This window comes from Equus caballus, chromosome 4, assembly GCF_041296265.1.
Source record: "Equus caballus isolate H_3958 breed thoroughbred chromosome 4, TB-T2T, whole genome shotgun sequence".
In the NCBI taxonomy this organism is placed as follows: domain Eukaryota; kingdom Metazoa; phylum Chordata; class Mammalia; order Perissodactyla; family Equidae; genus Equus; species Equus caballus.
The window spans coordinates 14,901,546-14,914,489 of NC_091687.1; the positions used below are offsets into that span (position 1 = coordinate 14,901,546).

Below are 12,944 nucleotides of genomic sequence, written 5' to 3' on the forward strand. Positions count from 1 at the left end.
CTTCCTGGCCTCCTGGGGGCCCAGTGCCCCCTGAGGCCTTTGCTCATACTCCCGTTGGTGACTCACTGTGACTGAGGAAAAGATTGTTTCTATTCCTTTTTAATTTTTTTATGGCTTCTATTTTCCCTGGCAGAGGATCTTGGGCCCAAATCCCATCCATGTGGGAGCCAGCTGAACTCGGGAGCCGTTCCCAGGGAAGTGACGTGCCACAGCCGCCCCCAGCCTTGGGCCTCCCTGCTTGATACACTCAACTGGGGGCAACGGAGCAAATTCCAAGACAAAGTTTTGAGAACAATGATTCAGAGGCTCGTAGAGGACATTTATGGGTAAGAGCTTGCTTCATCCTACTGGACCAGCCTGGGGACACATGGCAGGGCGAGGATGGTGCAGGGACAAGGAGGTCTGACTGGGGGAGGGGCTCCACAAACCTAGGTCAGTGGACTTGGTCTCTGAGGGGACGTGACAAGACTGGGGAGCCAGCGGGTTGTGAGTGCTGAAATGGTGCTAGGCGCAGCACGTGCATGGTCCCCTTTCACTGCACCATGAGGGCAGGGGAGACAGGGGAGCAGGGAGGTTACTTGCTGTGATCAGATGGCCAGGAGGACAGAGCTGGGATGTGACCCTAGGGACCAGCTCTTGACACAGCCCCACTGCCTTTGTAAGTGTGAACAAGGGCGAGCCAGAACAAAGCGGAGGAAGGGCCTTGAAAGGAAGAGGTGGGAGGAGGCAGAGCCCCCTGGGTCCTGCTCCCAGTCAGGGGCTGAGCCAGCAGCTGACCGAGGCTGCGTGCAGGGCCTGGATGCTTCCCAGCCTGCTTTTCCTCTTTCCCTTTGCCTGGAGGTCCAAACTCTGCTTGTCAATCATCCCAGGGGCTCCTGGGTTTTCCCACCTGACTACTTCACTGGGCCAAACCCTCACAGATGACCTTGGGTCTGGGCTGACTGCCGCTAAACTTGCCCCATGGGCTCCTTGTGTGCTTTTTCTGGCTTCCTTATTTCTTCAGGGAGGAATGTTCTGGGAGCTTTGGCCTTAGGTGTGATACCCATTTGGGGTCAGCCAACGTTTGCCCTTCGAGAAGCCTTATGGAAACACCAGGCACACAGGTCATAAATCCCTATGCCAGCGCCCATACAGACATTACTAACAGAGCTGGGATTCTCTGATTACCCAGTCTATGTGCCCCCTGGGTCCATATGGTAGCTGGAGCTATTGTAAACAGTTTTTAAAAACTGTGTTCTGACAAGTGGAAGGAGAGAAATGGCTGTTTGTCCATGTTGGGATCTCAGCTGGTGGGAAAGCAGCATATCCCTTGAGGTGAGGCAATGCTCATTGTGGGAAACAGCATAAGAAATTGTAGGGGAGGGGACCTGACCCCAGACATTTGCGCCTCCTGGTTGGGTGGCCAGTGTCTGTTTCCAGGGCACGTCCCCCCACACAGCTTTGTTGGGTTGAAGGCACTCATCCTCTCTCCCCAGCTGGTCAATGTCCTCAGGGGCTGTGCCTGATCTCCTATGTGGTTGTGGCCCCCACATCTTCCACACGGAGCTGGGTTCCCCGGCCTTGCCCCTGAAATCTTCCCTTGCTCTGACCTGGCTTCACCTGAGGCTGTGCCATCTGCTCGTGAGGCCAGAGAAGTGGGTTGCTGCCTCCTACCTCCTTGTCAGGGTTCTTAATCTGGGATCCAGGCATCCCTCCCTAGGTGCAGGACTGCAGGGGTGGGCAAGAAGCCCCTGAACTTGGATGGAAATCGCTGTAAGGGCTGAGTTCCTCCACACCCCTGACAGCCCATTCCTATGGATTACACATACAATTTAATAAAATTTGAAAGGAATCTCTCCCCTCCCTGCTCCACCTCTGCCTGCCTCCCAAGTTGCCCTTGGGAGGGGACAGGAGCTTACATGGGGGCTCCTACCCCCAGCAGAGAAGTCATCCTGCCCTGAGGACAGTTTTGCACCTGCTCCTCTCACTAATGAGGGGGTTCCCAAAGTGCGGTCCCTCCTCAGAGTCGGGCTTGTCTGGACCTGGGAGGTTAGCTGGATGTCTGAATGAAGGCTGGTGACAGTTTGCAGAGCTGCCAGGCCAAGGCTCCAGAGAGAGGGTAGGATGGGTTGGCTAGGCACACTCACGACCCTTCTGAGGCCGGAGATGGAGAGGGTCCCCGAGGCCAGAGTCCGCAGCTTAGCTCTCTATTAGGGTTCCCGGTCACCTCCAGTGGGCTTGATGGCATCTCCCCTCCTGGTCCTGGCTGACTTGGGGGCGGTGCCACGGACGAAGCGAGACAGGGGTGTCGGCCCCCTCGGACCCGCACCCTCAGGACCTCCCATTTCCCCGACCCTCCTTCCCCGCAGGCCCTCCTTCCTAGGCGCAGGCCTCCGGCCCGGGACACCGCCCGCAGTTCCCGCTTCGGAAGTGCCCAGCGCGCGGCGCCCGGACTGCTCCGCCCCCCGCAGCCCCTCCGTCCACGCCCGGCTCCTCCTCCTCCTCCTCCTTCCTGGGGGTTGGGGAGCCGGCTCCGGAAGCCCTGGCGCCCCCGCCCCGGCCGCCACTGGAGCTTTGGAGAGGGCGGTCCGCGCGGGAGCGTGCCTCGCGGGGCCGGAGCTCCCAGCCGCCGCCAGCGCCTCGGAACCCCCGGACCACCCCTGAGCTCCCACCGACCCCTGAGCCGCTGCCTGGCTCCGAAGCCCCTGCGCCTCGCCCCAGAGCCCCCCGCCTGCCCCTCCCCGGAGCCTCCCGCGCCCCATCCCGGAGGCCCTCGCCCGCCCTCCCAGAGCCCCCCCTCCCCATAGCCCCCCTCCCCGCACCCCTGCCCCCTGGGGCCCCCCACGCCCCTGCCCCCCGGAGCCCCCGCGCCCCTGCCCCCGAGGCGTGCCGTGGCCATGGCGGCTGTGCGCGGGGCGCCCCTGCTCGGCTGCCTCCTGGCGCTGCTGGCGCTGTGCCCCGGGGGGCGCGCGCAGACGGTGCTGACCGACGACGAGATAGAGGAGTTCCTCGAGGGCTTTCTGTCGGAGCTGGATCCCGAGCCCCGCGAGGACGACGTGGAGGCCCCGCCGCCCCCCGAGCCCACCCCGCGCGTCCGCAAAGCCCAGACGGGGGGCAAGCCGGGGGCGCGTCCAGGGGCGGCCAGAGAGGGAGAGGGTAAGAGCCCGGGGCAGGGGTGGCCCCCCGCCGCGTGATGGGGAGCCTCCGGGGCGCCCTGCACCTCAGGTGAGAATGGCGGCCTCGGCGGGGTTTGGCCGCTGTCCAGTCTGCCCAGCGTGAGGAATGGCTCGGTAAGGCACCAGAGAGAGCCCAGATGTCTGGCGGGACACTGTGCCAGGCAGAGGTCAGGGCTGGCTTGTAGCCCTTCGGGCGTGGAGGCTCGCCCAGCAGGTCTGCTGCCTGGTGGCTTGAGTCGTCCCAGTCCCTCATTCCCAGGGACTAGGCTTGAGTCAGCAGGGGACTTTGCTGCCCCCTCCCCAGGTCTCTGCTGTGAACCACCGCGCTGTCCTAATCGGGCACTCGGCCAGTTTGTGGCACACGCTCACCATGCCCATGCTGCTGCCACGGTCCTAGCCTCAGGCTTTCCCTGGGAGGGGTCCCCAGCACCCTCCAGCCTGGCCTTCTCCAGGACCCCCTGTGGGCAAGACTTTCCCGGAGCAGCCAGGCAGTGGGTAGTCTCAGGTTATTGTGAGGATTGAATGAGGTGATAACATCACCAAAGCATTTAGCCCAGGGCCTCTTACATAAGCACTTGTCAATAAATCTTAGCTGTTTTTTGTGACCTGAGGGTGGCAAGGGTCTTGTTAATCTCTCTCTCCCAGGAGACTCCAAGCCACCATCCATCATTCCTGAGGTCAGCAGCCCCTCCCTCTAGATGTTTCCTGGCTCCTCCCCAGCTCCTGGGAAACAGGTCCTGGGACCCACTAAGGCTCCCCCACACCCAGCTCCCATTCCAGGCTACTGTCCCAACCTCTTGGATGCTGCTGTGGCAGCCCCATTCTCCTGTCTGTCTGCATTTTGTAAATTTCCTTGTGTTTCTGCCTTGTGAGCCGCCCCCCCCACCATTAAATTCTCAACAACATTTGCCCAGGGTCCTGGAGGATTCCCACAGGCAGCCCCATGCCCTGCCCCTGCTTCCTCCCCCAGGCTCTGAGATGTTGGAGCAGCCGCAGCACCTGCCTGTCCCTCTGTCCTCTGTGTGGCCCCAGGACCCCTACTGCTTATGGCTTCCAACCTGCCCCAGACCCCTTACTTCTGGATAGAGGATTGCCCACGATGCCCCTTTTCTCTGAAGCTTTTCTTGCCCCTGCAGGGAGCTTCTGGGAGGCCCCGTGCCCATGCCCTGTACTTTGTGTGGCAGTTCGCAGGGATGAGACCCCCTCCCCCCCCGCCCCGGCCTTAGACTGGGCGCTCCCCCAGGCCTGGGTGGCTTAGTCACCTCTATGCCCCTCCCATCCCCAGCAGAGAACAGTGCTCCCTGTCTGGCCGAGTGGACATGTGGGGAAGGAGGGGATTGTCAGGGGCCCCTGTTGAGGTTTTGGCAGGTGGGAGCTGAGTTACCCAGGCCAAGATGTGGTGGTGACGGCATAGACTCGCAGACAGAAAGCCTGGGTTCCAATCCCAGCTCTGCCACGATGGCAAGGCACTTAACCTCTCAGTTTCCCGCCTTAGGAAGCATGGGACTAACAGGAGCCCCTACAGCCCAGGTTGTGGACACCTTGGGGGGCCACATGGGGTGGAGAGTGGGCTCTTTGTTGATTTGAACTAAATCTGCATCTTGGACAGCACCTCCAGAAAAGGTCAAAGACAAAGGAAAGAAAGGGAAGAAGGACAAAGGCCCCAAGGCCACCAAGCAGCCCCTGGAGGGGTCCCCCAGACCACCCAAGAAGCCCAAGGAGAAGCCACCTAAGGCCACCAAGAAGCCCAAGGAGAAGCCACCCAAGGCCACCAAGAAGCCCAAGGAGAAGCCACCTAAGGCCACCAAGAAGCCCAAGGAGAAGCCACCCAAGGCCACTAAGAAGCCCGTGGCTGGGAAGAGGCTGCCCACCCCAACCCCCTCAGAAACCCCGTGGTGGCCACTGCCCCGACCCCCCGGCCCCGGGCCCGAGGAGAAGCTGCCCCAGGAGGGAGGTGTGTGCTGGGCTCTTCCAGGGCTGTGGGGCTCTGACCTGCTGGGCTGCAGGGGTGGGTGGGGGTGGGGGGCAGGTCCCTGGGCTCCCGCTTTCTGCAGACCCTCAGGGCCCTCTGGACAGGGTGACAGGGTGAACTCTGGGGCCTCGTTGTTGTCATGATCGGCAGTCTGTTGGAGCTCCGGCAGTACCACTGCCTCCCCTCAGTAGGGGAGGGCTTGCTGGCCTTGTGGGTGGGGCTGGCTCTCCACTGTCCTGGGATCTGTCCCCAGGCCCCACCCAAAGGCCCCCTCCCCGCCCCCATGTGTCGCTGGGCTCTGAGCCTGCGGGGTGGCCTCCTGCTGGGGCAGCTTTGTGGCTCCCCAGAAAGCCACCCAGCTCTCTGGCCCAGGGAATACCAGCTGGGTGCTGAGGACCAGAGAAGCTCAGGCCTCCTGGGAGCAAGCCGAGGCTTTCGGGGTGTCAGGAAGAGCCAGGTTTTGTGTCAGCTCAACATGCAGCCGGTGGTCAGGGCAGGCTTCCCATCCATCTGTTTCTGGGGTTTGCGTTGCAGGGGGGGCCCTCCCAAGTCCCTGGCAAGGGCCAGGAGGAGAGACCGATGTGGAGCACCAGCCTGGTGAGTGGGCGCCGTCCACCTGGCCTCGGGGGCCACCCGCCCTGGCTTTCCAGGGTGGGCCTTGGGGGGGTGGTCAGTGAGTGTCCATCAACGAGGCAGCCACGAGCGTTTTCCCCCAGAGCTGGAGGAGGAGACCGAGCAGCCCACGCTGGACTACAACGACCAGATAGAGAGGGAGGACTATGAGGACTGTGAGTAGGACCCCCACCGCCCAGATCCCAACCCCTGCCCGGGGGTCCACTGATGGTCCACCCAGAGGCCCCACCCTCCCAGCCCCGCTGCCTTCTGAGGAGGGGCCTTGGCCCAGCTCAGAGCCCACCCTCCCCCTAGTTGAGTACATCCGGCGCCAGAAGCAGCCCAGGCCGCCCCCCAGCAGGAGGAGGCCTGAGAGGCCCTGGCCTGAGCGCCCTGAGGAGAAGCCGGAGCTGCCCAGGCCAGGGGTCAAGGCCCCAGAGGAGGAGGAGGAGAGGATCGGTAGGCTGGGGGCAGACAGGGGAGGGGGCACTGGGCAAGGAGGGCTCTGGCCCACTCTTGCCTCCCACCTCCACAGAGCTGCCTCTGAAGCCGCTGCCACCCCCGCCACTTCCTGACTATGGAGATGGCTACGGGGTCCCCGACTATGACGACAGTGAGTGCCCATTACACCCCAGGGTCCGAGGCCAGGCCGACCACCTTGGAACTCCAGCTTGGTGGCCGTTACCTCAACACCCCTCCCGCCCCCACTCCCCTCCTGGTTCCTGGCTCCTGACTTGCTCTTCCCTCCAGACTTTTCTTCCCGAGCCCCAGTGAGCTCCTCTCTGTCCCTCCTGCCCTCCAGTCCTACTCACCCCTCTTTCGCCCCACAGGACTCCCACCCCTTCAAGGCAACCGCCTTCCTCTCCTTCCTGCTCCTTGGCCCTGTGCCTTCAATTCGCCCTTCCTGGGCCTTGGGCCTTTTCCCTGCCCCCAGGCCCCCCGCCAACTCCTCTAACCCTGGGCCTAGCTCAGCCCTTCAGACCACCCTTTTCCTGGACACAGGTGCCAGTTGTCGCTTGAGGTGTGTGCCCACATCCCACTCCCTGTCCAGCCTCATCCTGAACCTTTCCCCAGGCCAAGCCCCCCTGCTGGGCCAGGCTGGTGACTTTTCCAGGGTTTTGTTCACTCCACTTGTGCCCAGGCAGCCTCCTCTTCCAGGAGGACCCTCCCTCCTTCTCTCAGCCTTTCTGGATTCTTCAAGCCTCACCTCGATCCTACTTCCTCGTCGTGTGCTCCCTCCTGCCCAGTCCTGCCCGCTGGGATCCTGTGAACCCAGGACCTCTGGCTCACGGTGTGGGGCCCTGGGAGCAGCTCTGGGCCTTCTCAGTAGGGTTCTCCCTCCCTGCAGTGGACTATTACTTCCGGCCTCCGAGGCCCCAGAAGCCCTACACAGAGCTGGAAACAGATGAAGAGAAGGAGGGGCTGAGTGAGTGAAACCAAGCTGTTCCCACCCCACCTGCCCCCAGTGCAGGCCTGACCCCCATCCCACCTGCCCCCAGTGCAGGCCTGACCCTCACTCTGCCCCCCCTCAGCCTAACCCCCACCCCCAAATGTCCCCCGAAGCCCAGGGCTAAGCTGACAGGCCCCTTCCACCTTCCTCTCTTCAGAGAAACCCAAAAAGGAGGGCGGCAGCCCCAAGGAGGAGGAGACGGATGACAAATGGACTGTGGAGAAGGGCAAGGACCCCAAAGGTACATGTCTGGGGGCTGAGGGCAGGGCCCACAGAGCCTGGGTCCCTGTGGGACACCGGCTGCACTTGTGGATGCTCCGGGACCCTCGGCGCCACATCCTCCCTTTGTTGTCCCCCAGGGCCCCGGAAGGGTGAGGAGTTGGAGGAGGAGTGGGCTCCAACAGAGAAAGTCAGTGAGTGAGGGGCCCTGGGGGTGTGGGGATGTCGGGGGCAAGGGGGGGCTGGGGGACCGTGGGGAGCGGGTATGGGGGTTGGGTGTGTGTGTGGGGCTGCGGGTGGGTATGGGGACTGGGGGCATGTTTGGGGGCTGGCGGGGTGTATGGGGGCTGGGGCTGTGTATCGGGGGGCCTGGCAGTGTATGTGGGGGAGGGGGCTAGAGGTTATGTGGGGGTGTGTGAGGGCAGGGGGGCCATGTGGCCACAGCAGGGTAAGGGTGCTGAGACAAGTGACCCATCCAAGGCCACACATGGGTCCCAAACTGGTATTTCCTGATGGTGCTCCAGGGCTCCAGAACCCTTTCCTGCTCTTAAATTCTTGGGGCCCAGAAGGGAGGGGTCCTGGAGCATATCTGCCCTGGGCCTGACCCAGGAACAGAGCTGGTGGCACAAGGCAGGTGTGCAGCTGGGCCCAATACAGAGGATGCCTGTGACTGGCTGGCCCTGGGGTGGCTGTGCCTGTGATTTCATGTAAGCCCCATGACCCCTTAGAGCCTGGCATCATCAGCCCATTCTCCAGATGGGGAAGCTGAGGCACAGGGAAGGGAAGCACAGGCTGGGGCGGAGGGGAGTGGGCTCTGGGCCCCTTGGTTCTGGGTTTTGTGGAGGGAGGGATGGAGCCAGTGGGCCACCAGCCTGGGGTGCCGTGTCCCTAGAGTGCCCCCCCATCGGGATGGAGTCGCACCATATCGAGGACAACCAGATCCGGGCCTCCTCCATGCTGCGCCACGGCCTGGGGGCACAGCGTGGCCGGCTCAACATCCAGGTGGGTGTCGGGGACCGGCCCACCTACCAGCTGGGCAGAGAGCTCCTCCACCTTCTCAGCCTCTCCACCACCCGTGACAGGCTGGTGCCACTGAGGACGACTACTATGATGGGGCATGGTGTGCCGAGGATGACGCTCAGACCCAGTGGATTGAGGTGGACACCAGAAGGACCACTAAGTTCACGGGTGTCATCACCCAGGGCCGTGACTCCAGCATCCAGTATGTCAACCAGGCTCACAGGCACTTGGTAGGGGACGGGTGGCTCCAGGCACAGCTGGGTCCCATTAGAGACATTCCCCTGGGCCCTCCAGGGCCCTTTTCCCTGCTCCTGGGCCATGGCTAGTCAGCTCTCCATGTCCAGTTGAGCAAACCACTCCTCCACAGCCGCACAGCAAGCATAGGAACTGCTCCTGACGCCCAGGCCCAGACCACACACCCCTGCTAGCTGAGTTCTTGGGCCCAGAAGAGGGGGCTCAGGCTGCTGGAGGCCTGGGAGTGAGGCAGGGAAATCAGCCTTGCCCTGACTGCTGTCCCCTCCCCAGTGACGATTTTGTGACCTCCTTCTTCGTGGGCTTCAGCAATGATAGCCAAACATGGGTGATGTACACCAATGGCTACGAGGAAATGGTAGGCACCCAAGCCCTCAGCTCTGCTCCCATTGTCTGGGCTGCGGGTGGACTCTCGACCAGGGTGGGTTGCTGCTGAGGCCCGCCTCTCCCCAGACCTTCCACGGCAATGTGGACAAGGACACACCTGTGCTGAGTGAGCTCCCGGAGCCAGTGGTGGCCCGCTTCATCCGCATCTACCCACTCACCTGGAACGGCAGCCTGTGCATGCGCCTGGAGGTGCTGGGGTGCCCCGTGTCCCGTGAGTGCAGGGGGCTGGAGGGGCTCGCAGGGGCGGCTGGGGCAACCTGGGTGGGCTGGCAGGTGGCGGGCTCAGGGCCCTGCCTGCCCATCCTCTGCAGCCGTTCACAGCTACTACACACAGAATGAGGTAGTGACCACTGACAATCTGGATTTCCGGCACCACAGCTACAAGGACATGCGCCAGGTGGGGTCCTGCCCTGGGGCCAGGGGTTGTGTCCAGGGACTGGGGGGGTCATGTCTGGGTGCTGGGGATCCTGTCCAGAGGCGGGGCTCAAGGGTAATGGGAGCCATATGCAGTGCTCCGTGAGCTCTGCTCCCATCCCAGGCAAGCTGAGAGGCCAGCCTTCTCCTCAAGGAGGAGGAACTCCCAAGGCCCCTCCCTCCAGCACTAGGACCTGAGAGGGGCTGGCGTCACTGGCAGGGGCTGCTCCTACCACAGAGAACCTCCCCACAGAGCAGACCCAGGGCATGGGAGAGGCCGTGGTCACGGGGTAGGCTGGCACTTGCTACATCCCGGGCTATATAACTCGTGTACCCTCTGGTGCCCAGCTGATGAAGGTGGTGAACGAAGAGTGCCCCACCATCACCCGCACTTACAGCCTGGGAAAGAGCTCACGCGGGCTCAAGATCTATGCCATGGAAATCTCAGACAACCCTGGAGACCATGAGCTGGGTGAGGGCCCCCACAACCCCTGGAGGCCTGGCCCTCCTCCCACGGATTAGAGACAAGGCCCTGGCACCGCAGCTGGGCCTGTGCCATTGATGTTCCCAGCTCACCACCTTCTGCCTGTCCTTGGACCCCCTCTAGGGGACCCAGTCTGCCTTGCTGGGCCCTACGAGCCTCAGCTGCTTCCCAGCTCCCTGGGTGTAAGGCCAGTTTGGGTCCTTCCACATCTCTCTAGGGCTTTGGGAGGCTGGGTAGTTGCTGAGGCTCCCGCCCTTGCAGGGGAGCCCGAGTTTCGCTACACAGCTGGGATCCATGGCAATGAGGTGCTGGGCCGTGAGCTGCTGCTGCTGCTCATGCAGTACCTGTGCCGTGAATACCGCGACGGGAACCCCCGTGTGCGCAGCCTGGTGCAGGACACGCGCATCCACCTGGTGCCCTCACTGAACCCTGATGGCTACGAAGTGGCAGCGCAGATGGTGAGTTGGGGGGTGTTGGGGCCAGGGCAGGGGTCAGGCTGGAGGGGGTGGGCCAGGGGAACTGCAGCAGCAGGGGGCAGGGCTGGGGAGCGGGCCACTGATGCTGACCCTGCTGCCGGCTCCCCCAGGGCTCAGAGTTTGGGAACTGGGCGCTAGGGCTGTGGACCGAGGAGGGCTTTGACATCTATGAAGACTTCCCGGATCTCAACTCTGTGCTCTGGGGAGCTGAGGAGAGGAAATGGGTCCCCTACCGGGTTCCTAACAATAACCTGCCCATCCCTGAACGCTACCTCTCCCCAGATGCCACGGTGAGCCCACAGCCTGGCTAACAGGGCCTGGGGGTGGACTGGGGGTGCCTGAGCCTGGGTGCTGAGACTGAGGGGCTTGGAGAGACAGAGGGGGTGTGAGTACTATGTTGGGGTCTGCGTGGAGGGTGTTGGAAGCTGCAGCATAGACCTCAGCACTGGCCACCCCCAGGTATCCACGGAGGTCCGGGCCATCATTGCCTGGATGGAGAAGAACCCCTTTGTGTTGGGGGCAAACCTGAATGGCGGTGAGCGGCTGGTGTCCTACCCCTACGACATGGCCCGCACACCCAGCCAGGAGCAGCTGCTGGCTGCGGCCATGGCAGCCGCCCGGGGAGAGGACGAGGACGAGGCATCTGAGGTCCAGGAGACCCCAGACCACGCCATCTTCCGCTGGCTGGCCATCTCCTTTGCCTCCGCTCACCTCACCATGACTGAGCCCTACCGGGGAGGGTGCCAAGCACAGGACTACACCAGCGGCATGGGCATCGTCAACGGGGCCAAGTGGAATCCCCGATCTGGGAGTGAGTCAGCCTGGGAGGGGCCATGGTGGGGCGTCTGGTGTGGGGCAGGGATGACCAGGTTCTGTGTCTGCCCTGCCCAGCTATCAATGACTTCAGTTACCTGCACACCAATTGCCTGGAGCTCTCCATCTACCTGGGCTGTGACAAGTTCCCTCACGAGAGTGAGCTGCCTCGAGAGTGGGAGAACAACAAGGAAGCTCTGCTCACCTTCATGGAGCAGGTGGGGGGCAGCTTGGGGGGCTGCATCCGGGAGAGGTTGATGAAGGGTCGGGACGGGGAGCAGGGGAGCAACAGGCCGTGAGGGGTCTCCATGTGGACACCAGCCCTTGCTTCCTTCCGCAGGTTCACCGTGGCATCAAGGGGGTTGTGACAGATGAGCAGGGCATCCCTATTGCCAATGCCACCATCTCCGTGAGTGGCATTAACCACGGTGTGAAGACAGGTACCTGTGTGCACCTTCCTGAGGTGGGGGGCCAAATCTGGGTATGGTCTTGGCAAGGCAGGTCAGGCCTGCCCAGCAGGTCCCTGCTCTCTGGGACCCCATCAGGGAAGGTGTACCCTGGCCAGAGGGAGGGCTGAGGGGGCTGGGGGATCTCAGAGAAGAAGGTTGGGGGATCTGACGGAGGAGGGCTGGGCGATCTGAGAGCGGAGGGCTGGGCGATCTCAGAAAGGAGGGCTGGGGCCTGGGAGGCGGGACTCTTGAGCAGCCGAATCTGTCCTCCCTCTGCAGCAAGTGGTGGTGATTACTGGCGCATCCTGAACCCGGGTGAGTACCGCGTGACAGCTCACGCAGAGGGCTACACCCCCAGCGCCAAGACCTGCAACGTGGATTATGACATCGGGGCCACCCAGTGCAACTTCATCCTGGCGCGCTCTAACTGGAAGCGCATCCGGGAGATCTTGGCCATGAACGGGAACCGGCCTATCCCACACATTGACCCATCACGCCCCATGACCCCCCAGCAGCGACGCATGCAGCGCCGCCGGCTGCAGCACCGGCTGCGAATGCGTGAACAGATGCGGCTCCGTCGCCTCAATGCCACTGCAAGCCCAGCCACGTCCCCCACATCGCCCCCCACATCGCCCCCCACCACCCCCACACTGCTCCCCACCCCTACCCTCGCCCCCTCACCCGCCCCAAGCTCCACCCTGGGGCCCTGGCACTTTATACCCGAGACCACGGCCAACTGGGAGGAGTCAGAGACTGAGACCTACACGGAGGTGGTGACGGAGTTTGGGACAGAGCTGGGGCCTGAGGAGGAGGAGGAGGAGGAGATGGTCACGGGCCCGGAGTTCCCCTTCACCACAGCCGAGACCTACACAGTGAACTTCGGGGACTTCTGAGAACAGGTCTCCCAACGCTGAGCACGCGCCAGTTGTCATGTCACCTCGGCCAGCTCAGCAGCCATCAGCACACGGAAGGCCCCCTGGTGTGGGCCGGGCCAGGAGGGGGCATGAATGTGACCAAGCCCTCTGAGCCTGGGTCTGCGTCAGGCTTCTGCTCCGCCTGCTGGCCCCGTAGAGGACAGGCTGCTGCAGGGCTGGGGTAGGGGCAGGCCGAGCGAGCCCAAGAGGCAGACTTCTCGACACTTGCCCAGGCCACACCAATAAACCAAGCTCACGGCACATGTGTGGCTGACCGCTCGCCCTTCTGACCAGCTCGGGGAAAGGGGAGGAGGAAGGAGCCTTACA

The 12,944-nt window shown here is 63.0% G+C and overlaps 1 protein-coding gene across 1 annotated transcript; it reads left to right on the forward strand.

The window, feature by feature from the left end:
- Nucleotides 1-209: 209 nt before the first annotated feature.
- AEBP1 (AE binding protein 1) lies at nt 210-12,878 on the forward strand. The gene is made up of 22 exons (XM_023638982.2): nt 210-326; nt 2,349-3,135; nt 4,765-5,109; nt 5,662-5,724; nt 5,844-5,915; nt 6,055-6,198; nt 6,275-6,352; nt 7,088-7,165; nt 7,347-7,430; nt 7,549-7,602; nt 8,301-8,410; nt 8,491-8,630; nt 8,954-9,038; nt 9,134-9,278; nt 9,379-9,464; nt 9,830-9,953; nt 10,227-10,423; nt 10,552-10,731; nt 10,901-11,252; nt 11,333-11,472; nt 11,595-11,694; nt 11,983-12,878. Exons 2-22 carry the CDS (start codon nt 2,877-2,879, stop codon nt 12,594-12,596), a joined length of 3,450 nt encoding a protein of 1,149 aa, XP_023494750.2. The 5' UTR covers nt 210-326; nt 2,349-2,876; the 3' UTR covers nt 12,597-12,878.
- The last annotated feature ends 66 nt before the right edge of the window (nt 12,879-12,944 follow it).